At 36.1% G+C, this 27,941-nt stretch overlaps 1 protein-coding gene and 1 non-coding gene across 6 annotated transcripts; both read right to left on the bottom strand.

Annotated features, from left to right (window-relative positions):
- Positions 1–425: 425 nt before the first annotated feature.
- Positions 426–27,864, bottom strand: ZNF518A (zinc finger protein 518A). 5 transcript variants are annotated; one of them, XM_044240219.1, is made up of 7 exons: positions 27,223–27,461; positions 26,987–27,058; positions 25,223–25,305; positions 24,513–24,557; positions 10,945–11,095; positions 7,866–7,915; positions 426–7,030 (listed from the first exon to the last, which is right to left on the bottom strand). In XM_044240219.1, the coding sequence occupies exon 7, from the start codon at positions 7,020–7,022 to the stop codon at positions 2,433–2,435; it is 4,590 nt and encodes a 1,529-aa protein (XP_044096154.1). In that variant the 5' UTR covers positions 7,023–7,030; positions 7,866–7,915; positions 10,945–11,095; positions 24,513–24,557; positions 25,223–25,305; positions 26,987–27,058; positions 27,223–27,461; the 3' UTR covers positions 426–2,432. The 5 variants fall into 5 exon arrangements, with proteins under 5 accessions (XP_044096154.1, XP_044096152.1, XP_044096153.1 ...); XM_044240217.1 differs by lacking the exons at positions 26,987–27,058; positions 27,223–27,461 and adding an exon at positions 27,779–27,864; XM_044240218.1 differs by lacking the exon at positions 26,987–27,058.
- Positions 8,788–8,890, bottom strand: LOC122901534. The gene has a single exon (XR_006383546.1). It is a non-coding gene; the product is annotated as a U6 spliceosomal RNA (small nuclear RNA).
- Positions 27,865–27,941: the final 77 nt, after the last annotated feature.

Genomic DNA, 27,941 nt, shown 5'->3' with positions numbered 1-27,941 from the left:
GCGAAAAGTATGTATTAAAACATTAAATCTATTTTTACTGGTATGGCTATTCTGAAATGTATTTTTATAATGCTGCAAACTTTGGCAAGATTGTTGCTTCTCTCTCTTTTCATGGAAGGCAAGGAATTATGATAAATCTACCCTTAACAGCAGAGCATTTCAATTTTATTGCTGTTAGGGTCCTAAAGAGCATTAACCTCTCTGTAACTTTCCTTAGCAGCATAACTACAATAACCTCATAATAAATGTTACCCTTCTCAAACAAAATTTCAAAATTTTGCCTATGATTTTGGGGAGAAAAACTCACACTTTATTTTACACAGTTCCCTAGCATTTAAAGAAAAAAAAGTTTTTGATATATAAATATTTCCCATTAGAATAAAATCCCCTTTTGATTTTAGTACAGTAAAAAAATTGTGTAAACACAAACTTAAGATAAATTTAATTGATGAAAATATTCATTACAGAAATTAACATTGCTTACCATTCTTTAAACACCATATACATTATTAATATATACTGTGTATTTCCAATCAACTCCATTCTTAGGCTCAATTTAAGAAACACAATTGTAACAGGTTTTATACAAAAAATACTTCACTAGGAAAGTAGACAAACTGCACAAAAAAAGTACATGTGTATAATGTGCATAGCAAGATAGCTTGAAGCATCTATGTATGGCTTTCTTTAAAATAAAACTTTTGGGGAAATGGGCCCATTTGGGACCTACTGTTACAGTTGACATATGTAAACTGTTTCACATCTTTTAGGCACTTGCTAACAATAGTGTTCAATCCCTGAAAAATGAATTTACCCAAAAAAAAAAAAAATTCTACATCGAAAATAAAAACCAAGAAAATAACATGGGTAAAGTCTTACATATTCCTTTTAAATTAAACAACAGTTTTATTAGTGCATGCACAGAACTAAATTGAAAGAAAATAAACTTTTTATGTCAAAAATCTTCTGTGCAAAATTTACATAACAAACTGAAAGGTACAAAAATATGTACAGGTTTAAATTCTTTCTTATATACAGAAAAGAAGCCCTGAAGTTTTCAATTAATGAAAATGTTTTAACACTTATAGTAACAATATAACAAAAATTATACAGTAATTTGTAATATAAGAACTCCATTATTCAATAATCCAACAAAATTTGATCCAAACTTACACGGTGAAGTTTCAGTCGATGATTCTGTTCTTGTCCTGAAAATATCCATTTTAAAACTCTACCTGCTGGGTATATCCCCTAGGAATCTGTACTGAAGTTTTATGTCCTGCCACTGAGTCCACTATTAATGCTTCTTCATTTCAACTGCCAACAATCAGTAAAATAATCTGCTTTGGGTTGTCAGCGAGACCAAAAAGGTGCTAACAAAAATGGTTTGTCCCAATGTGTACGTACATATTCAGACACCTATAGTAATTAAAGAGCAAATATCTGATTTGCTTTGCTAATCTTGCTTCAAAATATTGTTTCTGTAGAGTGATTCTTAATTTTCAAGAAAAGCCATTCCCTTGGAAGTGCTTCTATGTTCCACTTTTTAAATGGATGAAAACCAAGATAAAAATTGGCCATTTGGTTTATGGGGGACAAACAATTTAAATCAAATAAGCATAGTTCTGTGCAAAAGAATCACTGGAGATTATCATCAAATTCAGACAAGTGTTCAAGTTCTTTAATCAGACTTTAAACTGGATCAAGAGAGTTTAATTCTTTGGAGGCTGCCCATCTACTAATGCCTGACATAGCCATTTAGAAAAAGAAAATCACCTTGGGAAGGTATTCCAATTCCTGATTTGGGACACAGCGCAGAGAAAAGAGATTTACTTGTGAAAAACTCTGTTCAAGCATTATGTGGTGTATCTGTAGTTTGTTAAATGTGCTCTCAGAGGAGCCTAATACCCTTCAAAAAGAACTATATTTAGCAGATGTAAAGTTAAGTTCTTTACTCAAACTCTTGGTGTGTCTTCACAAATGAGGAGAAACTCCTTCAGCTCCGTGGTGAAAGAGCCTCCTCCATCTTCAGAGAAGCTACACTGGTTACCAGATTCATAAGGCTGGTGAAGGAGAGAGGGGATGCAGCTGTCAGCCATGACCCTCTACGAAGAGTCACTATATAACTAAATTGGGAAAACTGTTTTATCAAAATTTTCTTTAGCCCTAACTTCCCAAGAACACATTTTTAAAAATTAAATCAAGGTACATCTGTGCTGCAATTAGTTTCTTGCTAAACTTATGTGTGCAGTGGTAGCATTTTCAAATATCACACATGAAACTTTTTTAGTCTCCCATGGAAATTCAGCCAACTTTCAGATGCTCAATTTTAGGTACTATACTGAAGTAGAAAACGTCTGCCTTAAGGTAATTCGACCCATGTTTTCTCCTAAGATAATTTTACTTTTCTTTTCCTTGGTAACTACAGTAAATTATTCTAACATATTCCAGTCACGAGTGGCTTCCATTAGATGTCTCTGCCCATGACCAGCCCAAGCATCCTGATTGTCAAATACTCTACCACAAAACCAACAGTTAAATTTAGCTTTCAGAACATTTTCAGAGGTAGTCTTCACGATCTGATAATTGTTTTTGCTTGTCTTTTTGAGTGTTAATTTTAGCACAAATCTTTCTTTCACAGAACTAACAGGTTTCAATGTTTTATGTCTTTTGGAAAAATCACCATAAATTGTTTTCGAGGCATTATCACAAACTGGCTTCAGTAAAGCACTGATAGTTCTTTTCGACAATGAAACCTTAAGTACACGTCCATTAAATTTAGCAATAGTTTTCATCACACTTACTACTTCTGGTGCATCTGCATCAGGATGATTCAAAACTACAACTGGTTGGTTTCTCCTAGGACATTTCACAAGCTGTTTGGAACTAAAGGGGAAAAGCCGCAAAGTTCTGACTGAATCTCTTGAAAGCCTTGGTCTGCTAAAATCAAATGATTCACGGGCATCTTCAGGTTTAGACTTTTCTTTACACTTTCTATGTAATGTTGCTTTTTTTCTTGGAGGTTCTTCGTAACTATTCCTACACTTTCGTTTACAGTTTCTGTTTCTAGATACAAAGGCAGTTTCAGAATCTTTACTTCTTGCATGAGTTTTTACTCTTGAAAAATTTTTTTTCGAAGTCTTTTTTCTATTGAAGCTTCTCTCGATTGTACAATTTGTTTTACACCTTAATACCCTGGTGTCTGAACAGTCAGTGAAACATAATGGTTCCTCAGAAGATTCTGGGCATGTTGCAGTAGAAGTTATCACAATTTCATTTGCTGGCATCATATCATCTAGTAAGAAGGGTAAGGCATCTCTAGAAGATTCTGGCTCTCTCTGCTCTCCTCCTGTAGTCTGATTAGATGGTACCTTGTCTTTCTGCAATGAGGATGCAGAGGTGCTTACAGACAGATTGTTAGCAGCAGTCACATTTAAAACAGGGTTAAAAATTTTCAGCAATATTTTCTGTGGTGTTCCTTCAGGTTTCTTTGGCTGTATGTTTTGATAATATGTACTATTTTGGACTAATTTAGGCTTAAGCAGCTCAGTCTTATTTGGCATCACACACTTTAAAAAAACAGCTTGTTTGCCATCAGGCAAGAGGGTATAAAGAGGTGGTTTTGGAAAAATCTCATTCTGCTGTTTTACTGAGTCCAAGATATTCAACTTGGTGCCCTGATGCTCAGGTACCGTATTAGGAGTAGGAACAGCTTTCGCTGAAGAATTTGCTGTTTTGATGATGTAAGGGCCTTTTAATGGCAAAGTATTTTCTGAGCTACTTTTCATGCTCAAACAACTGCCAATGCTGGAACAAAGTGCAGGCGTCAGACAATTACTGTTTCGTTCTACCTTTAAAAAAGGTATTCTGCAAGGCTCCTTAGCTGTAGTTCCACAAGCCTGAGCACTCTCAGTTTTGACAGTGGAAACACCTTCAAGTTTCCCATTATTAAATGTTAAAATCATCCCAGGTTTCTTGTTTAAAAGAAGAGAAGCAGGTAGACCTTGTGTATTAACCAATGGAAGTGGCCTTCCTGAAACAACACGTAATCCAGGCTTGTTAGCAATGTGCAATGGTACAAAAAAGCCTTTTGGAGTCTGAACAAATATAGCCTTTTTTGGTTCTGAATTCAGAAGTGGACTCTGCCTATATAAAGAACCTAAATTTTGTGTAGTGGCTCGCAGTTTATCTTTTACAAGCTGCTGTGTTATTATTGCATCTGACTGAGTCTTAAGTAATGTGCCAATACCTGAAATTCTAGGTGTCTTTTCTGAATCTCTCACATCTTGTGATATTGACAGATTTTGTTTTTCTTTCCCACTATATTTTAAATTCAGATCATTGGTAGGCACATTAATCCCTATACTACCAGATGGAATAGAGAAAATGCCTTGTACTTTGAAGTCTTTTGAAGATTCAACTATTTTGCCTTCTCCCTCAAGTTTCTGAAATGACTGGTCACAATGAAGTGGCAAGCCTTTATCTGGGGTGTTACTATTACTAGAGTCTTGTTTTACCTCAGATTTTCTTTTTAATCCATCCTGAAGTAACTGGTTTACTTCAGGCGGCAAAAATTCTGATGCCTGTTGACTCTGGAGAGAGAAAACAGAGGTGATTCTAGGCATCATAGGTGACTCAACATTAGAAATGTTATCCCACTTAGATTTTTCAGTCAAGCTCTCTAAATTTTGATTTTCATTAGTGTATAAGTTCTGTCCGTCGCTGTTTTGTCCTTTTTCTAAAACACACTGTTCTTCAATTTCAGCTTGCATTTTTAAAGTTCCATCTTTAGTATTCAAAAGGCTAATAGATGCTAACATGCTATCTGGATTTGAGCTCTCTTTCCTCACTAGAGACAAAACTGATTCACTAATTGGTTGCTGAACAACTGTCTTGCTTGATGAAGGTTCTTTTTGAGGGTTTTCACACATTCCTGTTCCTGAAAATCTACGCCGTTTATTAGAATTATTTACTTTTGAGTAATTATGAAAGGGCAATGATCCTTGGTTGGAAGATTCAACAGGTAACTCAGAGTTGACGTAATTAATGCAGTAGTTATGCATATCCCCACTGTTAGATGCATTTTGTTTGGTAGTAGAGTTGACTTTATCTGGACTTCTAATGGCAGCACCTGACATCTCAGGGTGACTCTGAGTAATATAACTTCCCCACAGGTCAATATTATCTTTTGTTTCAGCTTTTGTGGTCAAATTCACTGATGCTGAAACCAATTCTGATGCTGACAAAGACGACACATTTTTTTCATCATCCATCGTTTGAAGCATATTACTTGTTTGAGATAGCAAAGCCATTTCTTTTTCTGACATTACTTTCCCTGAAAGTATAGGAGATGAACATGAAAATGGGGTAGTTGCTTTCATGTAAACTGTGTCACTTAATTCAGTTGTTACTCCTGCTAAAAATCCAGTAGTGTCCAAAGTCCGGTGCTGCAAATTGGTAGTACTCTCCTTTGTAGCATCTGACTGTGAGCCTGGTGAATATAAATTCTGTTTATTGGTAGGTAACAATTTTATTACTATATGTTGTTTTCCATCCACCATCTTAAAGCCCATAAAATCAGCACTGTAGTTAGCAGGAATTGTTATTCTATTATTTTTCACCATTAACACTGTAGGTCCTTGTACAGCAGTCTTCAAGAAACCTAGAGTAGAATTTGATCCCTCTTCAACTCTATTACATTGCCCAGTGGACAGAAGAGTTGACTTTTCTGACTCTGACTCAGCAGGTTTATCACTATTCTCACAGTGTGGTCTTTCATCCTTTTCTTCATTTAAATGCTCTTGAACAAGATGGCTCTGGTCTTCAGATTTAGCCTGTGTTTTGTTCACTTTTTTGAGCACTTGAGTGTTTTTTTCTATACTTCTGTCACTTCCGTTGTTGATCTTTTTGCGTTTCCAGAACGTCTTCCTTGATGCATCTATTCTGTATCTTTTCAGTATCAGCTTAAGTCCTGCTGAAGTCTTTGCCATCCTCTTTTCATATTTGTCTTTTTCCAGTTTTTCTTTCGCATATAAATGTTCTTTGTGCAAAGTTATAACATGTCTCACCAGGTGCTCTCTCCTAGTAGCACCATAGCTACAATATTGACAAGTGAAGGGAAATGTACCAGAATGAACATGAAGGTGCTTCTGAAGCTCTCCTTTGGTAAAACATACATGATGGCACGCACCACATTTATAATGGATTTCATTATGTCTATGAATGTGCTGAACAAATGTGCCAACATCCTGGGTGGAGAATCTGCACTTTTCACATTGAAAACTACCATTTACACAATGTGTGGATGCAAAATGCTTTGTCAAGTCTAATAAAGTATATACACTCTCATTGTTACAAATGTCACATTTTACTAAAGTGCTTCTATGTGTCCGTCTGTGTTGTTTAAATATCTGGAAGTCATTTGCTGAAAAACTGCACATTTCACAAGGATAGGAAGGTAATTCACCATGGTGCCACATTTGAAAGTGTTTCTGCAAATCATTTGGACTATATCGAGTGCTATCTCGGCATTTTAAACAGGTGAAATTGAGTATTTTTGCAGACATTTTTAAACCCTCTTCTTCAACTCTCTCAGACTTATGGAGCAACATACACTCTTCTACACAGCTTACAGTCTTTACACTGATAGATTTTCTTGCAGTCTGTGGTTGACGCTGAAATAATTTTCTGTATTTGTCAACTTCATGTTTCAAAAAGACTTCATTTGGAATATGTATCTTCGGCAAATCAATTTTCACATTTTTTAGTTCATAATGAAAACTACTTTCTACAATTTTTTGCCTAGGTACTGATCTGATAGTACCCACTATCTCATTTTTCACATTGTAATTTTTTAAAGTAGTTTGTTTTTCATCAAAAAATAACGGTTTCTGTTCAGATGGCATGATTTTACAAAAAAAATCCCAACTTCTTTTTTCTCTAAAAACTGAAGTTACTTGTAATTTAAACAGGAAACAATACTGTGCCAAGACATCTTCAAAATACCAGAATTTTTCCCACATTAACTCACCTAAAATCAAACAAAGAATTGAATTTTCGTAAGTATCAGTAAATTTCATATTTTAAAGTTCACTTTGATACAAAATAGGAATGCTGATCAAACACATACATAAAAGATATAAAAGACCTGGTAAGTATTTTAAGAATAGCTTACCAAGAAGTGATAGCTTGAAGTAGAAATAACACTAATCTGCAAGTCGGGAAATACAAGTTTTACTTCTGTCTCTGCTCTGTGACATTGGGGCAAGCTTCAAGTTCTCTGAACCTCAGTTTTGTCATCTAAAGAAAACCACAACTGGATAAGCACCCTCAAGCTCTAGATTTTTATATTAAGTTGAGATGACAATACTTAAGCGAGATTTTAAAATATCTTAATGAGAACCATAAAAATTTAAGTTCCAATTACACATGTGTCTCCAGTTACACACATGAACTATTAACTCTCTCACCTCCTTAGCTGACCCTCTGACTATTACCTTTGTGAGAAACTCAACAAGCTTCTTCTCCAGATTCTCTATTTCCTTAGTGCTTCAGAGATAATTTAGATCTAAGATGTTTCATTTATCTAACAATAGTGACAGAAGACATTATCTGCTCTTTCAAGTTATCATTACTAACTGGTTTAAAAAAAAAAAAAAGGAAAGAAAGAAAAAGAAAAAGAAAAGAAAAGGAATAGCACATTTTGCTGGGGTACTATTAAAGTCTACCTACTATCTTTTTGGTTCCCAGCCATTTTGGCTCTTTGGCTTTTTGTCCCTAGAACTCAGGCAGAAGGCAGCAAGGAAAGCTTCTGGCATATGAGAACGCACCCATTATTACCTGCCTCCATTAATTCAAACACTTACTGGTTTGTGTTACTCTAGACAAGTCTCAATCTCTGTCTTCGTTTCTTCATCTATAAGGTGAAAAAAAAATTAGTACCTTCTCTATATTTCACAGGGTTATTGTAAAGATTAAATGAGAAAACATATGAACAATATTCTGTAAAGTGCTATATAAATTGTACTTATCATTACTGTATGTGATTACCAGGAAATGACTTATGATCGGTTAAACTACAAAAGAATAAAAAATAGGATAAGTAATAAGATGTGATGATATATTGCTGAGACTGGAATCTGAGTACTAAAGTTCAGAAATATCAAAATGTGTATTAGAAGAATTACCTTTTCTTAATTTTGTGATCTTGAATATGTATGTACGAATAATAGACAAAATCAGATAAGCTAAAGAAAATAAAGTATAAATCACACTGAGCTTCATCTGTAATGTATAGTCAAAGGTCTCAGCTTTAAATTTCAATTAATCTAGGGGCACCTGGCTGGCTCAGCTGGTAAAGCATGTGACTCTTGATCTTGGGTTTTGAGTTCTAGCCCCACGTTGGGCAAAGATTATGTAAATAAATAAAAACATGAAAAAAAAAATTCCAATGAATCTAAGTAATGAGATACTGTTTCAGAAATCCTTTATTAAAGGAATACAATTAAAAGTTAAATTACCTATTAAGAGATTCTTTTAATATCTCTAACACTCAGTAATTCTGGTTGGGTCTAAAAAACACATTCTTTGATAGTCTTTAAATACACACACACACACACACACACACTAAACTGATAATGAATTCATTAACAGGGTACCAGTTTACTGAATATATTTTTAGTAGTGAAAAACCACAATTTCATTATTCAGTGCCACACACTGTGCTCTGACTCATACCATTTTCTCAGAGTTCCTCTGCAAAGGGTGGTACAATGCTCAGGAACTGCACAAAATATGGAATGCTTCACAGATTTGCGCGTCATTCCTTGCACAGGGCCGTGTTAATCTTCTCTGTATTATTCCAATTTTAGTATATGGGCTGCCAAAGCATGTACTGGCTTTACACACTATGTCTAATTCAGTAAAATATTAAAATTTTTACTTAAAATGTTTTACTCCAATTACTTAAAGCAAAATATAAATACTTTTTCTTCAGAAGTAAGGAAAACTAAATAAATGGCTAGAATCAAGTTCAATGGCTGCTGCTGGATACTCCATACCAACTGAGAAGACCCCCTACAGAGCATCACATTCTCAACAGTAACAAGCCTCATAATCACCAATGAAGACTTCACGATACCAGAATCTGAGGGTGAGGTTCAAAGAGGTGAAACTTTTAAGCACACCTGCAACGGTTCTCCACTCGCCTGAATACCATATTGTGGTCGTTCTGCATTATCCATACTCAAGCTTTTCTACTATACACATGATCAAAAAACTATATCATGGGTTTTCTTACAAAAGGGAAATTGCTTCTTGTAGTATTATTACATGTGTTCAAAAATATATTTCTAATGCTAGAAACAGACTGATAATATTTCTAAATATCAACTCCATTTCAAAATATCTACACAATTTAAAATTTTTCTTGTAAGAAAACACACACCCCAGAGTCTAACAACCAGTGTTAAAAAAGGATTTTAAATAACTCAATCAACTAACACTTACTAATAAATGAATGCCTACTATGAATGTGAGGCATTTTGATGGGTGCTGTAAAAAGATTAAAAAACATGGTCCCCACCCTATTGCAGCTTACAATGTGAAGGAAGAGAGGCAGGACAAACACATTATGAATACTGCTTATTCAGAGATGACCATTCAGCAACCTCACCCTTCCAGGACATGAAGAACAGAAAACAATGAAGTAGAACACATGGCAGCCAAAACAGAGGTCACAAAGTTCACCCTTAAAGTACATGTCCTTGGGACACCTGGGTGGCTCAGTGGGTTAAAGCCTCTGCCTTCGGCTCAGGTCATGATCCCAGGATTCTGGGATCGAGCCTTGCATTGGGCACTCTGCTTAGCAGGAAGCCTGCTTCCTCCTCTCTCTCTCTGCCTGCCTCTCTGACTACGTGTGGTCTCTGTGTCAAATAAACAAATAAAATCTATAAAAAAAAATAAAATAAAAAAAATAAAGTGCATGTCCTTTACACATATGCAAGACAAGGTTAATAAAAGGGACCTTATCAAGTAATCCACTTAGCTTTTACTTAAGCTTGGTAATGCAAAATAATTAATATTGAACATCAGTATTTTTTACATTTAATGAATGGCATATATAATAATACAGTATTAGGGGAACTTGTGTATTATAGGTAGTTTGGAGTTTGTTATTCACCCTCAAATTTTAAATTTGGAGAACCTTTTTTTGTCTTCAACTATGTTCAACCTGCACTATGTGGAGGCAATCAATGATGACATCTGACAGCTAATTATACTAGGGTTGCCACTTATGGGCAAAAATATTTGTGTGTCATGAATTTCTCAGATAATATAAAAAAAGGAAAGAGGAATTTTACTCTAATTTTAATCTTTCAAACTACTAGCTAAAGCTCTTTTCACTACTGTTCAATCTTTTCCCTCACCAACAAGGACTACTGATTTTAAATCTCCATTTAAACCACTGCCCTCTCTCTGTATTTTTACCTCCTAAGTCTTAACCAACATCTCCTTAAGCCTTGAAAAAATACTACTTATAGTAACAGTAATACTACAAGTATGCAGTATTAATAGTAATACTACAAGTATGCCTAGCCCTTTCAAGCAAACCTGGAGAACTGCCTGCATCAAGATGGCAACTTAAGCCATCTGGTTTCATCTTCTTCCAATTGCCCAATGAAACACAAACCAAAAAATGAAGTCCTACAAAATGACTAGAAATTAGAAAAACATTCCATACACACACTGAAAGGCGTTTGGTAGGAAGCAGTCCAGAGAAAGAAGAGTGAAAACAAATGCAAACCTACTGCCAAGCACCACTTTTAAAGAGGAATTTGACCAACGGACATTTATTTAATAAGCATTTAAAATAAGCATCTCTTATACCCTTCCTTAGTAAGAAAGTAAAGGACATAAATCTGCCCACTCTCTCCCTGAACATACCTTGAGATTCTAGAAAGTGAGGACTTGAGCGTAAGATCATGTGGTACCCTTTGAGGAGATAGAAAGCTTGGGCTGAGGTATGGGAAGGAAGAGAATGAATCCAGAGTTCTGAGATGGGTCCAGGGGCTGAGTTGGGACTCGTTAGCACCAGCTGTTGGGAAAAATATGAAGAGGAAATTATTTCTGAACAAAGATAAATCTTCCTATATTCATGCCTATCTTCTGTTTAACAGTTCTGTCCTTTGTCCACATTAAGTAAATTATCTCTAAGTTGTCAGGGAAAAAGTACATTAACTCCCCCATCCCTTTAACTAAAAAACTGAAAAAATCTTGGTTCATTCTTTAAGAATTCATCTCAACTACCAAGGCCATCAAAAGTTAAGCTGGCAGAAACATCACTAGCTGCAGCAGCTCAACAAAGAGAAAATAACCTGAACAGAGAAACCCTTCCCATCCCCCATCCAACAATGAAAAACAGTAACTACACAAAAGTTTCTACTACCGGAAAAAGGAGGAAGCTTAGGAGATAAAAATAAAGTACTAGTTGGCAATTTCAGTAAGACCTGAAATAATATACTAAAAAAAAAGAAAACTAAGAACATACTGCCATGAAAGAGAGAACAAAGTAGATGGGAGAGAAATAATGATTTTCAAAACAAGAAAAAAGTTAACATTTGAGTTTTCGGGGTTTTTTTAAAGACCCGAATTTTCAAAATCAAAGGTTCCTCAAATGCCAGTCAAGATTATTAGTTAGAAAAGAACATAAGACTCAATGTTTACAATTTACCCTCATCAAATTTTTGAGTTTAAATAAAAATGAAATACTACCAAAAAAAAAAAAAAAGTAGCGAAATAGAGTTACCTAAAAGGGTATTTTTCAACAGCAATGCCAACTTTAATCAGAAATCAATATTAATCAGACATTTTTGGGACGCCTGTGTGGCTCAGTCGGTTAAGCATCTGCCTTCAGCTCAGGCTGTGATCCCAGGATCCTGGGATGGAGTCCCACATCTAGCTCCTTGCTCAGCAGAGTCTGCTTCTCCCTCTCCCTCTGCCTGCCATTCCCCCTGCTTGTGCTCTCTCTCTGACAATTAAATAAATAAAATCTTTAATAAAAAAAAAAATCAGACATTTTACTCAGAGTGACATTTATAGAGTTCCGAGGGAAAACAGAATAACCCAAGAATCAATTCTCTACACAGGAAAATTCAAATGTAAAGGAAAAACACAATTTTAGATGTATAAAGATTTAGAGACTATACTACATATGTACTCTTCTGGAATAAAGTTTCAAGTAAATACTTTGAGCAAAATCAAATTTCAATCAGAAAAGAAGAACTTAAAAAAGGAAAAATGTATTATAGAAGAAATATCTGTCAACAATAAAATCTAGGAAATAGAAATAAAAGTAAATATTTTGTTAATACAGTTAAGAAATGCAAAAAAGACTGGAATAAGAGAACACTTATGACACAACAAATATGTAAGAGGTCCTTAAAAAAAAAAAATTAACAGGGCGCCTGGGTGGCTCAGTGGGTTAAGCCGCTGCCTTCGGCTCAGGTCGTGATCTCAGGGTCCTGGGATCGAGGCCCGCATCCGGCTCTCCGCTCAGCAGGGAGCCTGCTTCCTTCTCTCTCTCTGCCTGCCTCTCTGCCTGCTTGTGATCTCTCTCTGTCAAATAAATAAATAAAATCTTTAAAAAAAAAATTAACAATAGGAAACAGGAGACATGAAAATAGCTACAAATTTCTAGATGCTGGAAAGCAGATAAATTAGTAAATGACCCTGCAAACACAAGAAAACTTAATCCCAGACAGACTGGGTAATGCTAAAAACTAACCTATTTTAGTTCTGAATCTTCGAAAGGCTTAGGAACTGGCAAGTACCAAGTAACTACGAAAAAAAGAGGAGAAAGCTAAAGCAAAGAGAAATTTGGAGAAAGCTGCTTGAGTTCTGGTTTGATGCCAAGATTCCCTTCCCCACTTTGTAAGAAAGGTTACTGCTATTTCCCCACCAAAGCAGATGCCTGCAGGTTTATTCTCTACAGAAAGTACACAGACTCTCTTAAACAGGGGATACCAGACACAGCTGAGAGTGGGTACCATACCAAAAGCCAGAGGGTTAAATGACCATATATGGATGAGACACAAACCCCACCCCAAGCCCACTATTCCCCCTTCTACACTGGCCCCTAGACTTACACCGTGTACTAAAAATATGGTCTGCTGATGGTCCATGAAACATTCCTCACCAGTTCACGACAACATATGTACAGAAACTGAGAGTTAAGCATTTAGAAACTACTAAGTCAACTTTACAGAGTTAAGTTTCTATCTGTTGAATCAAACAATAAAAATGTTGACTTGTATTTTATATGCCTTCATTTTTAAAATTTCATTTTCTGAAATACACAAAATAAAAATCTGTACATGACCAGGAAGAAAGTACAGAACTTCCAATTTACTTCTAGAAATGTATCCTAAAGGTTATAAGCAGGTTCAATGAAGCATTGCTTACAGAAATCACAAAATCAAAAATAACAAAATGTCCACCAATAAATAATGGTATTTTCGTTCAGTGGAATATTATTCAATTTAAAAAACAATGTAAACCTGTATTTATTAATTGGAAGATATTCAAGATGCATTTAATAAAAAAAGTAAGCAGCAGACATATTAGGAGTTAATTTGTTCAAATACTGAAAAGTCGGGCCCATACAAACTCATAATAAAGACACGAGTAGGGACATCTAGGTGGCTCAGTTGGTTAAGCAACTGCCTTCAGCTCAGGTCATAATCCTGGAGCCCTGGGATCAAGTCCCACATCGGGCTCCCTGCTCAGCGGGGAGGCTGCTTCTCCTTCTGACCCTCCCCCTTCTCATGCTCTCTCTCTCTCAATTTCTCTTTCAAGTAAATAAAATCTTTTTTTTAAAAAAAGGAGTCAAGAGTACACATTTAAAAGTGTTTATCATGATTACTGGTCATCCTTAGGTGTTTCTTAATATGCTGTCCTTGGATCACTACAGCCTCCACACTGGCAAACTTATCACAGCACAAGCAAACAGCTTACATTTGGATGTGACGAAAATGACCTCCTGCCTCTAGACTATACTCTTATGAAACTTTATTAAAAAAATGGCATGAAACCATGAAAATTCTGAAATTCTCAAGCAGAGCAAGTGAATTCTGTGGTAAACCAACTGAGTTTTTTCTGAACAACCTGATGTAAAATCAGTAAAACTGATGCCAGCAAAAAGTTGAGGAATGTTGACACTAAAGGTGGAAATCAAAACAAAATAGGCATCATTCAACATTGTACATGGTACCCGGTACATCAGTACTGCATCAGTACACAGATAACCAATCACACCCATGCAGAGAGGACTGTACAATAGCCAGAAAGTTACTGGCAGACATTATACTCAGAGAATAAAAAATTATGCTATGTTACTCATGGTATATAAATTCATGCTATTGAGAGATCATTTTTTTTTTTTAATTTAACAGTTAATCTGTGAGCCTTGAGGATACCTTAAAAAGTAAGTAAAGGAAGCTGGCACCACCAGAGTAAGTTATGAGGGCAGTGTTCTTATACAAATATAAAGCTGCTATGTTTCCTGATTTTAGTACATCATTAAAAGAAAAAAATTTAAATAAAAAGAAATTAAAATTTCTTTAAAAAGATAAATAGCAAAAACTATAACACTAATCTAAATTTGACGATTATTTTTCTATCAGGTGTCCCCTGCTTTATGAAAGTTCGCTTTTCAAAAGTTTGCATTATACCACTTCACTTACAAACCTACAGTAGTATGTTTTTTGCTAACCAAAAGAAATCCAAAGAGGGTTTCTGTTTAAAAAAAAAAAAAAAAAAACTAAAAACTAAAAACAAACAAAAAACAAAATCCGTGTTCAGCCTCTGTTCTGCAGCAATCTGTTACAGAGGCAGCCGCAGCCCAAGCAGTGAGAATGGCTCCGCCAAGCTCCTTCCCCAGGAACTACAGGTCAGTATGTCAGCATCAGGAGGCCAGAGCTTCAAACTGTGTCTGTGGGCATCTGTGCCTTATCTCAATTATTCTGGCCTCCCAGCAAGATGTGCCTCCTAACGTACCAGAAAAGCCTAAGACTAAGGTTATTTTGGGGGTCTTAGAATACTCAAAAAATTTCCACATGAATTAGTGCTAACTGCTTCTTTGCTTTATACCATTTCAACTTATAAAAGGTTTCCTAAGAATGCTCTATTTTCAGATAGTGGGGGAAATCTTTATAGTACAGAAAGAAATGAACAGCAAGGAAAACGCTGAACTATTTTTACATCAGCTAAGTATATTACTCTTCAATAAAGTACTGGTTTTCATCTGACAAAACTTTATTCAAGAATTTTTTAATGCTATCTTTAATAGTTTTAATACTGACATTATATAGAATATATAAAATGAATTGGAGTAATTCCCACCATTTCATCTCTGGTATAGTTCCCTAAACATGAGAACTGCCTACTCCTTAAAATTAAACAACTGTACCAAAATACCATATAGGCCTGATACCTCTTTGGATTTTAGCCCTTACAAAATTCTGAAAGGTCTTCCATGATTTCTGGGCTCTTGGGGGTTTCTACTGCTTCAATTATTTTTCTCAATTCATATTTTCCCTGAAAATAACCAATTTCCTTCACATTGTCTAAGTATACTCCCTTATACCTCACTTTTAACAACCTATTATACAGAAATAAAAGCACAACTTATGTAACAGTATCACTTAAACATCCATGCGTAGGAAAATGATTAATTATGGAACATTTACCCACCTGAAAACATTAAAAACAAAAAGGTTTATGTATTAAATTGACTTAGATTTCGTTGTGAATTTGTTTTGTTTTGTTTCGAAATAAGGAAGTTACAGATGAAAACGTAACATTTCTCTATAAGGAGGAAAGATCCTCATTTTCATGTCAGGAGCAAAGATACTATAGGGCTATGTTTGTATAGGCATAGACAAATCTACAGAAAGTTACCTCTCAATCTAAATTAAATTAAATTAAATAAGTTAGATTTCTTAACAACAAGTTAAATTTCTTAGGGAATGACAGCATAGCAAAGCAAAAGACAAACTTACCCAAACAGCAGGGGGAGAAATCATCAACTCTCCTAAGTACTCTGAGTGAAACCAAGAGGTCAACGTTACTACCGCCAAGTCTTTAGTGAGGCTTGTGTCTACTCTTGCCCTTGAATTCTAAGAAATCTTATATCCTTAAAATAATTCCTTTTACCCCTTATGATGACTTAAACTACTTTAAGCTAGTTCTATTACTTGTAACCAGACTCTTAAGACATTAAGTTGATAGATCAATGCTGACTGCCTTTAATTCACAAAAAGGTAGGTTTCGTGATGATCGTTTAAAGAGCAGTAGACTTAAACTTGCACAAAAGGAGCAAAGGCTACCTAGAGCAGAAAAAAAGAGTAATATTGGAAGAAAAGCATTTTTCTCCCATGGCACTGTGGGATCTAGATAACAGAGAAAACGTATAATGGGGAGGTTAAGTGAGAACAGACTACAGAGGACAGATTTGAACTTGAGATGAAAGGTAACCAGGAGCCATGGTGAGTTCATGAGCAGAGAGAAGTTATAAAAGCAGTATTTTAGAAATATTATTAGAATGGTACTAGAAAGCAAGATATATTGGAAATAGTAAAAATAGAAGTCTGAAAATTTAGAGGACTAACTGACAAATCCAAATAGAAAGCGAGGAACCAGAGAACTGGCAATGTTAACATAGGTTAGGAACTGCAGAGAAATTTTAAAAAGATGATTCCCAAAGTGAAATGCCAAGGATAAGAAACAACTGAATAGAGTACAGTAAATCAAAAGGCACCATTCCTAAAGTTTCATTTGCTTTCTACAACAGATTACAAAGCAAAGACATTCTATAGTCTTTAGCTTTATTGAAATGGTATAAAAAGAATCTATGCTCTTTATTAAATTCTTGTTGCTTAAGCATTGAAGAACTAAAAAAACTCTGATTTTAGCCTCCCCTAATTTGTAACTCAGCATGTAGCTCTGTAACCTAACGTCACATCACACAGACCGAAGGACTAATATAATTAGCCATTATTTTGTATAACAATTTCATTCCTTGAGTCAACGAATTCTTTTCTATAGAGATAACTGAATTCAAAACACTCATATGAATATATAACTAGAAATAAAACAAAAGAAGCATGCAGCAAGAAGAGCTTAGTGAAAAAAACCTAAGGTTCTGCCTAAGAGGGATCTAGAAGAAAATTACAAAATAACCTAAAACTTCATTTAAAAGCAGAACCTTATAGTGCCTTCAAAATAATAATCTTTTCATGACGTGAAACACATTCTGGGCTTGCTTTTTTTGGTAGCTGCTTTAAGTTTTTAAAAAGTTTATCTGTAGGGGTAATATTTATCATATTTTAAGTGAAAGAATACATTTTGTAGAATTAACAGATATAATAAAAGGCAGCTCTCGCCAAATCATAGCCTAATAAGCAACTTAAACACAGAAAAGAGAAATGAGGAGCTAAATATGCTAATGTAATTAAGGACAGATACAGAGAGATTCAAAATGCTGGGATACATGTGAGCCATGTACACTCAGGTAGGCTGGTAACACTGGTTGGTATACAATTATGAAGGAGTCCCAAATCAAAGGTCCCAAATCAAAAGTTAAAATATAGAAGCAGTTCCTGGTTCAGGTTAATCTTCTTTCTTATTACTGACACAATGACTACATATATAGTGTACAGTGCCCCATATTTAAAGATGCTTTCCACTCCCCTACACACACACCTTTATTCACTTTTTTATCCTATTTCCTTTCACCAGGCTTGTCATCCCCTTCTATTTTCTCAATACTGGTTGAGCTTCCTTTCTAAATCTACCTCCTATAGGGACATGAAACCTGCAATACACACAAATCTCTCCCTTCTCTGAATATCCATTTAAAGTACAACCATTGCTCACCATTTCATTACGCTGCTTTATAGTCACAACATTTCATTTTTAAGTTTTACCTCCCAAGGTGATTCATAATCTTCTTAAAGATAAGTTCTATTTTATATTTTTCATTTATCCCTCACAAAAACCAAGATGATTGGTACACAGGGTCCTAACACACTCTTGACGCATTTATTCTTTTACTTGCAACCAAAATATCTGACTTCCTGTGACTTTAGATTAAGTTACTTTATAGCAAATGCTACAGGTCATGTAAACTTTTTTGCTGTAATGGAATTTGACTTCACACACACACATGCACACACTCTATCAGCCCTTCAGAAATCACCTTTTCAGTATGTGGAAACTGGGAGAAAAATCAGAAGTAATCCACCCAAAGTAAAATAGAAACCACTCAATTTAGTATGGGAAGGAGAAAGATTATTTCATCGCTTGTGTTTTCCTTCTTCTGTCATTTTGCTGTGGCAATGATGTAGATCAGGCAGATTTTACTTAAGATTTTGGAACACACGGTGGGGGGAATCAAAAAACTTATGGCTATCTGACTGGGACAACATGCATCAACATGCTTCCCATTTACCCTCAGCGTCCCACAATAATACAAACTATTCAATTTTTCTCTGGCCCCCAAAATCACCTGTCTCTATGACAGAAGCAAATTCTACTTCCCAGGCTTCCCCACCTTAGTAATATAGCACCACAATCCATACAGTTACTCATCTCAGAAGTCAAGGAATCATCCTGCATCCTCTTTCCCCTACTCCCACTCTAATCCATAAGTAAGACCTGTCAATTCCATCCCCAAAAAACATCTCGAATTCTTCTTCTCTCCATCTCTACTGTCATCATCTCAGTCCACTGTCATCTGTAACTTGGATTAAAATAACCTTCTAACTGGCATTCACGCTTCCCTCTTGCCCACCACCTTCCTCCGAATCCATTCTCCACAAAGGAGCAAACGGGATCTTATTATAAAATAGATCACTATGCTCCCTGCTTTAAAATCTGCAGTGGCTTCCCAAAGCACTTAAAATAAATTTAATCTCTGCCAAGGCTTACAAGGAGCAGTGACATCTGGTACTGTAACCTCCTTCTTAAACTTCACCTCACACCACTCTCCTCATCTGTAACTATAACTCCAGCAAGCTACCACAGATAGTCTCTCAGTTCCTCAAATACTCTTTTTCTATCTCGGGCCTTTGCACCTGCTATTCCCTGCTTGAACTGTTCCTTCTATTCTTCAAATGGCTAGATCTTTCTCATCTTTTAGGTCTCAGCTCAAATATCATCACCTCAAGAAAGGCCTTCCCCAACCTATAAAGCATCACTTCTCAAACAGAAAAAAATTATTCCCTATCTAAACCTCTTGTATTTCTTTTTTGTAACACTCTGGGAATATTTTATGTATTTGCCAATTTATTTTCTATCTGTCTCCACCACTGGAATAAAAGCTGTATAAATACAAGGAACACATCTGTCATGTTTTTTGCTGTATCACCAACATCTGGCATAGTGTTGACCATGTAGCTAGCACCAAATCTGTGCTAGTCTCTGTTCGAAACATTGAAAATACAGCAGTGAATAAGACAGACAAAAATACCTCACCTCATGGACATTACACTCTGCTAGTTACTTAGGTGATAAAGTAAGTAAATTATTTAATATATTCAAACATCCCAAGTGCTACAGAGAAAAATAAAGTAGAGAAAAACAGGCAGAACTAGAGAGTTGCAATTAATGTAAAGTCAGGTAGCCCTCATTTGAAAAAGTCTTTTTTGAGCCAAGATCCTAAGAAGTGGAGGCAGAGGGACGCCTGGGTGGCTCAGTGGGTTAATCCACTGCCTTCGGCTCGGGTCATGATCCCAGGGTCTTGGGATCGAGTCCCACATCGGGCTCTCTGCTCAGCGGGGAGCCTGTTTCCTCCTCTTTCTCTCTGCCTGCCTCTCTGCCTACACGTAATCTCTCTCTGTCAAATAAATAAATAAAATCTTAAAAAAAAAAAAAAAAAAAAAAAAGAAGTGGAGGCAGAAAGCATTCCGAGAAAAGGAAATAGTAAGTGCTAACACTGAGTGTAGAGTGTGCCCAACATGTTCAGAGACTAGAAAGAATGTCAGTATGACTGAAACAGAAAACACTAGAGGGAAAGCAGTAGGAGATGAAGTCAAAGAAGTAATGGAACTGGAACAAGGCCTGAGGGACACCAAAAAGACCCTGGTTTTACTATAAATGAGATGGGAAGCTACTGGAGCACTTGGGAGTAGAGAAATAACATAAGCTGAATGATTTTTTAGAGATCAATTTGGCTGCAATGTTAAGAACAGAGTATCTGGGAAGGAGGTAAGAGTGAAAGCTAGAAGACCAGTTCGGAGATAATTATACTACAAATGTCAGGAGAGAGATGATGGTGACATGAGACAATGGTGGTGACTTTGGTGGAGACAATGAGGCATGGTTAGATGGTGGATATGCTGTGATGACCTAGCCAAAAGATATGCTGACAGATTAAATCAGGTCTGTGAAGAGAGAGAGTATGTTAAGGATTAACTCTTAAAGTCCTAACATCAGCAACCGGAAGAAATGAATTGCTATTTATTAATATAGAAAGACTATGTGAAAACACTAAGTATAAAAAGTATATCAAGAGTTCAGTTTTAGCCATATAGAATTTGAGAGATCTAGTTGGTATTCAAGTGGAAATGTGGATGTGTAGCTGAACAGAGAATACACAGACCTTGGGGTAAAATAAAATTTTTGGAGTCACTGGGGTGTGTGTATATATTTATGTATTCAGAACTGAATAAAATCACCAAGCAATAAGTACACACGGAGAGAAGTCTAAGGGCTAAGCCTCAAGATACTACAACATTTACAGTAAAAAGAGAAGAAAAAACCAACTAGTAAGAATGGAAGGAATGACCAGTGAGTAAGTTAGGACAGTGGTATCCTGAAAGCAAAGTAAAGAGTTTCCCGGATCAGGGATTGATCAACTCTGTCAAGCAAGATGAGGAGTGAGAACTGACCACTAGATTGAATGTCAAGACCACTGGTGACATAGACTAGCCCCGTAGAAGGGCTGACTAGCACAGATTTAAGAAGAAATGGGAAGAAAGGAAGTGGAGATGAATACAGACAACTCTTTTAAAGAGTTTTAGTATAAAAAAACCAAGGCAAGAACTGAAATAGTGTTATTTTCTTGTTTTGTTTGTTTTTTAAAACTGGGAGAAATTACACTGAAAAACTGATGATGCAGGAGAAAAAACAGAGAAGCAGTAGCAATGTCCTTCGCAGGATGAGAAGGCGTAGGATCTACTGAACAAGTGGAAGAGGTGAACTTAGAAAATAATAAAATAATTGATCTATAGTTACTATAGAGGAGGATAATGGGAAAATGTGAGCATGAGAAGCTGTCGAATGAAATGCCACATTAAGTCTATGATAGGTGGTCCACAGCCAACAACAGCCTGTGGGCCAAATGTACCCTGCTGCCTTTTTTTGTAAATTAAGTATCATTAGAACATAGCCACATTCATTCATTTACATATTGCCTATGGCTGCTATCATGTTACAATAGCAGCAGATAGGCCCAAAGAAACCACCCTGCCCACAAAACCTAAAATATATACTATCTGGCCATTTACAGCAAAAGTTTGTCAAACCTGGTAAATAGGAATGTTCCAAATGTTAACTCTTTTGAGTTGAAGATCAGCTAACTGGTTATTGAATAAAAAAGGTTAAGTAGACAACAGCATTTAATGGAAGAATTAACCTACATTATCATTCCTAGTATCTGGAGCTCAAAACAAGTATTATTATGAGTAATCAAACATTAATTTCAAAAAAAAAAAAAACAAACAAACAAAAAACAAACATTAATTTCATTCTTTATCTCTCTCAGAATGTTTTTATATCTACTGCAACATTAGTTTTGAACTGGCTGTATCTCTACAGGAAGGATATGGTTTTGACAGTTACTATGAGATCTCTCCAAAAAAGGGGACAAATAAGAAGAAAAAACCAATTTTATATATATTATATGCATATAACATATAAAACAGAACAGCATTGTAGGTTAATGACTGTGGTTTTTTTTTTTTTTAATTTCAAGGCAGAGGAACATAACAAGATCTTTTCCACAAGTAAATTTCCATCACTCGATTACACTTAATTTGTATCTTAGCATCACAAAAAGTGGCATCACACTTAAAAGAAATATAAACATTTTATTCAAAGAAATCCCTACCTTATCAGAAAAGAAAATGTGTTTGGCTTTCCAAATGCCTCACACATGAATTTACCTATAATACTCAACCTTGTATCTCAGTACCTTTTACTCCCCCAAAATACAAATTGTTACAGTCAAACCAACTTCCGCGCCATCTTGATCAGCCCTCAGTCATTTTCAACTCCATCCTTTCCCCAATTATTCTGTGCCTAACAAAACTTGATTCGTAAGTTAAAACCCACTTGCTGTGATACCTCCTTCAAGAAACCTGCCAGTCCCTCATTAATTTCTTTTCTATCAGAACTCAGACTTAAAATCCATACCATACAATCATGCATTCATTTATCTGCTTTTGTATTATTTCATAGATGTTCATCTGGGTTCCTTAACTAAACTATAAGCACTCTGAAGGCAAAGAATTCCTTTTATTCTTTCATATTACTAAAATGCTGGCACAGCACTGATTACTCTGAACACACACTTACTGATTGGTGTAACCTAAATCTATAAAAATGTGCTACATTAAAGGAAGTCCACCATCCACTCAGCTAGCAGGTAAAATGTTTGACTATCCAGACAGTTGCACATACTTCTACATCGCAGACACTCAACAAATGTTTGTAGGTTGAATGAAGGACTGAATATATACATGAATGATGAGCGATGGGAATCTTTCATAAGGTGGAAGAAAAGGGGGAAATTGTGGATGGATGTGATCAATGTGAAGCTACAGATCCTAAATTGATTAGGGCCAAATATCCATTAGAACATTTTCCGCTGCAATCCAATTCAAACTATTTTATATACAAAATTTTGGCACATAGGATGGGGAAGGACACCATGGTAACTGATAGAATCAAAAGAAAACCACAGATACTCTTAACCATTGTCTCTAGAACTGAAACTGGCATGCTATTGCCACCCATCTCCCATTTCCATATGGCTTCACTTTTTCCTACTACAGATGGGGTCCTCATACATGTGGGAAAGAATGTCACTAACACCCGACCCCATTAGTAACTTTAGAGAAAAGGGAGGATCTTTCTCTTAAGATTCATACATCAATTCCAAAGAAGGATTCTTAATTATCAAGATTCTGCTTAACAGGCCATCACTATTTCAACAGGGATGACTAGGCTTGGGTTATAAGACTATATGATTGGCCTACTAACCACTCATAATAGGGGAGAGATGGCTCCCCAAATGAAGAGATACTGAGTTGATAAAATTAATATGCAGCTGACCCTTGAACAAGACAGCTTTGAACCACGCAGGTCCACTTGCACACAGATTTTTTTGATACAGTATAGTACTATAAATATATTTTTCTCTTCCTTATGATTTTAGTAACATTTGCTCTTCTCTAGACTACTTTACTATCATGTTATTAAGAATACAGTATCTAATATATATAACAACATATGTTAATCAAATATTCATGCTATCAGTAAGTCTTCCAGTCAACAGAGGTATTATAGTAATTAAGTTTTAAAGGAGTCAAAAGAATACATGCAGATTTTCAACTGTGTAGGGGGTCAGTTTCCCTAATCCCTGTGTTGTTCAAGGTCAACAAATACATACTTCTTTTTCTACCAGCTATAACCTTTTAACAACTCAATTTTAATTAGGAATCAGTGATGATTTTACCACACTGTGAAATTATTAGACTTTCTGTGAAACCAGTATTTTTTAGCTATTACCATTTCTTGAAATGAGACCTATGTGAAACCTACTTAATTATCCTAAGCGTCAAGTCATGCAACTTCATTCTGATATTCTGATATCTATTTCATGCAGTCAAACCAATAGTGATTTTAAAATTCAGTCAGACTTTGCTCACAATTTTTAAGATGGAATAATCCAAATCATTTTGGTCAGTCATCATAGAGCAACCTCTTGTTTACTTCATTACTTGAAGTTTTCATTCTTCATCATATTACTTTTTCTGAGAGTTTTGGATTAAACACAGTAAAGAAAATTCTTAGCACTCAGAATTTACTTTATTCAGGAACAACACAGTACCCATGTGAACCTAACTCAGTAAGAGGGCAAACAGATGTTATGTAGGAAGCAATTACATATATAAATGAACACAGGTAAGTACCCAGTATCTAAACTTTGCCACTCTCCATTCACTGTACTTAGTTGTTAGACATTAACTTATAATAAATAAAATAAAACATTCCTGCCTTTGTGAAAAATGACCCTGAAAACCAAGCCATCTACTAGAAAAACTAATGGCAAAACATGGTTATGATTACTGAAGTAATAATTTAAGTTGGTTTAGTCTACTTCAGCTATTTCAGTAGTTATGTAAATAATCTTATTTCTAATTTAGGGTTATATTTATGGGTATACTTACTGTATTTGGTGAGAGGAATTATATGATACTGTGGTATCCCAGTACCTATCCAAAACAAACAGTAAGAGACACTTGTATTTCAAGGGTAGATAAACCATGTTTTTGTACAAGGGTACAATATTTTCCACTAAGTATGCAAACAAAGCTTTCCTTATAATATCATGGATTTGATGGCAGATTTTTTTTTTCCTTCTTTTTGTTCACACCAAAATATTCAAAAGATTGCCTTCAGGAAACCAGTCATAATTCCACAGTGATTCCCAAGTACCTTTTCTGACTCATAATGTAGATGCCATTAATCATAATATAAATATATTTCAGCTTTTCTTTAGGTGCATTACTTTGCACTTATTAGAGCAAAACACAAACACTGTTCTGGTCATTTATACAACTTCAAAACATCTTCCTACCATATGTAACTCCATCGTTCATTACCCAGAAGACTTTACTGCTGTCTTAATATTTAGAAGAATATAGTTAAAATTATCATTACATCAATAATGGAGTATTAAATAATATACTACAAAACCAAAAAGACCTTTTTTGCTTACATTAAAAGAAAACCTGTAAGTATTTTATGTAGGCCAAAAATAAAACTATAAGCAACTTATGTATACATTAAATATTTTACTTTATTTTGTCCAATATCAAAACATATTAACTTACTACTTAATAGACTACATGCTGTAATACTTCAATCTTTACCATACCTCCTTCTTCAAGGAACAAAAGGCACGCAATTTAATGCTTGGACAAAGCCACAATCAGGAACAGTGATCAAAAGAGACGATATCTGGAAATGAAGACCAAGATTGTAAAACTGACTGCAAAACCTGTTATTAAAATGTTTTTATACTCTTGATTCAATTATGCTTCATATTACGTGTTTAAATTTAAGAGAAAAAGAAAACCTTCTCCACTTCTGGCCCATAACCCATCATTGCTACTCCATGATAACACAACATAAATTTATAAAAATCACAAAACTCAAAGTTTAGAAGGGAGGTTAGGCTCAATCTAGTTCACTTTGTTTATTTCAAGATCAGGAAAATGAATCTTGCCAACAAAATCACAAACCTAGAATAATCTAGATCTGATTCCAAGCCAGATATCCTACTACCACTACCACCATACTACCTCTTTATACTCACTTGTGCTTTCTAACGTCCTATGAAAATTGCTTACCATGTAAAGCCAACACCCCCATACAGAACTAAAACTTTCAGAGCCTACACACCTGGAATCAGATAATAAAAATTTCAACTTCACCACAATTCTTTCCTTCTCCTTATAGTGCTTTATCACAAAACTTCTGGTAGAGTCCCTGAAGGAAACTTTCATCATCCCCTCCCCTCCCCCAAAAAGGTTGTATTAAGTGATCTAAAGCAGACAATGCTTCCATAAGAACAATTCCAAACAGAAAAGTAACAATAAAAGTACATTAAAGGACATGTTTAAAGTACATTCTGGAGTCAAATTGTGTATTTATGCTAAAATATATCTTCTGGAATGCTTCAAGATACAAAAACTTGGGACCACACACACTATTAAGAAAGAACAGAATAGGATTTAAAGTGTGATAATAATTTCTAAAAAAAACTCAACCATTTAAAAGCTCATACATTATTGATGCACAGATAGGTATTCACTGTGGTTGTATATTCTTTTACCCTTCCATAAAAACAGATATAACATTTTGAACTGACATTGATTCTGACTTTCACTGCAACAATAAGGAATAGTCTGAATGTGCAAAACAGGTCAGATACCTGCATTTTTTCCCTCCCTCCCCTTTTGTTAACAATTTTCTACACTCGGAGCTCATCTTATTTATAAGAATTTTAACAAAAATGAACGTGGTCTACTATGCTTACCATCCTCATGAAATGCTAATGGCCTGAAAAATGTTAACCCAATGCAATGTCTTCCTTTATAAGTATCAGAAACATACAGTTTTGCTAAAAGATAATAAATTCATTTCTATGGATTTGCAGCTAAAACTTTGAAAAATGTCAGGTTATTTCACTCCCTCAACTTAAATGGTTTCTATCTGTTCAACCTGAGAATACTAACTTTAAGATACACTCAAATCAGATCCCTGGCTGCATAAAAAAACAAAAAAAAACAGTAAACTAAACCTAACACAGTCACTCAAGTTAATGAAATTCCTATCCTGATGTTCAGTTTAGTGTCTTTTTCACCACTGCTATAACCAAAGTTCAGCATTCTTACGAATTCCTTAAATAGTGACTTATTTTATTTTTCTGGTGTTTTTTATACTTTTGATATCCAAACATACCCAACGAATGTTTTGGCTACAATACCTCACAAATACTAAACGCCCCCCCGAATTAAGCAAAACTGAACCTAAACTTTTGTATTCTGAACCTTAAAGCTACCCTGTTTTGTTGGTCTACTTAAAAGAGTTACAACATTTCACCTTATATACATTCACCCTATATATTCTCCATTACCATATCCATCTAGGAAGAGACTGTCTACTTGACAATGAGGACACCATGTTAAGAACAGCCTCAAAATGGACCCTACAAGTGAGAAAGCCAGTTACAAAGAAATCCATCGGCCACTGGGTGTGGTTGGGGTCTGCAAGAAGGGCGCCTTTGGCCAACTCTGTGGAGGAGGGAGCGCGCGCCAGAGAGCTGAGCGTAGATGCAAGAAAAGACCTCCAATGACCAGAGACTGGACCCACAATGGGGACGCCGTCGAGTCGGACTGCCGTGGGCCTGCGAATCTACGGCTCGAGGGGTGCGGTCGCAGCAGTACCCATGCTGTCTCCACCAGCCCCGGAATGCGCCGAGTGGGTGCTTCGAGCGCCGCGCGCCCCGCTCCGTCCCAAACACCGCGCCCGATCCGCCCCTTCCTCCGAGGTTCGGCTCCCCTCGGGCGCGCGGAGGCACACGGTCGCCGCGCTCCCGCTCCAGCTCCTAGGCTATGGGAGAAGCAAAGTTCAAAAAGCCCGAGCGTAGTGCAAACCCAGCTAAGAAGAGGAAGGTTAGCTCTAGCAGCCTGCAGGAGCGCTGAGTAAAAGGGGCGACTTCTCTAGAAAAACTTTGCGGCAAGTTAGGCGGAAGCGCTGAATAGCCGGGACTATTTAGCAGGCGCTTCCTATCACAAGAGGCGGAACCCTGAGCTGGTTCAGGGGACCCTGACACCCCCCCACACAAACTCGCATTTTGCCCCCTGGCTGGCCATCTAGAAGTCCCGGCATCCTAACAAGTCTGGGCGGCCCCGCTCATAGGGAATACCTGTCGTGGTCCCCATTGCCTGCGAGTCCCTGATGGCGGCCATTACGCTTCCATCCGGGTATTGCCGAAGAGCCGATCGCGGCGCTACCGGGAGCGCACGCTGCGGCGGAGGGATCCGCCGGGCTGTACCTGAGGCGAGCGGAAGAGGACGGAGGCCGGCAGG

The sequence above is a fragment of the Neovison vison genome, chromosome 2 (genome assembly GCF_020171115.1).
Source record: "Neovison vison isolate M4711 chromosome 2, ASM_NN_V1, whole genome shotgun sequence".
Lineage (NCBI taxonomy): Eukaryota > Metazoa > Chordata > Mammalia > Carnivora > Mustelidae > Neogale > Neogale vison.
The sequence above is the reverse complement of the archived record's forward strand: the minus strand, read 5'-3'. Positions and strand labels throughout refer to the sequence as shown.

Excerpts from the sequence above, each read along its gene's own strand:
- ZNF518A (XM_044240217.1), bottom strand. The coding sequence starts at position 7,022 with ATGTGGGAAAAATTCTGGTATTTTGAAGATGTCTTGGCACAGTATTGT.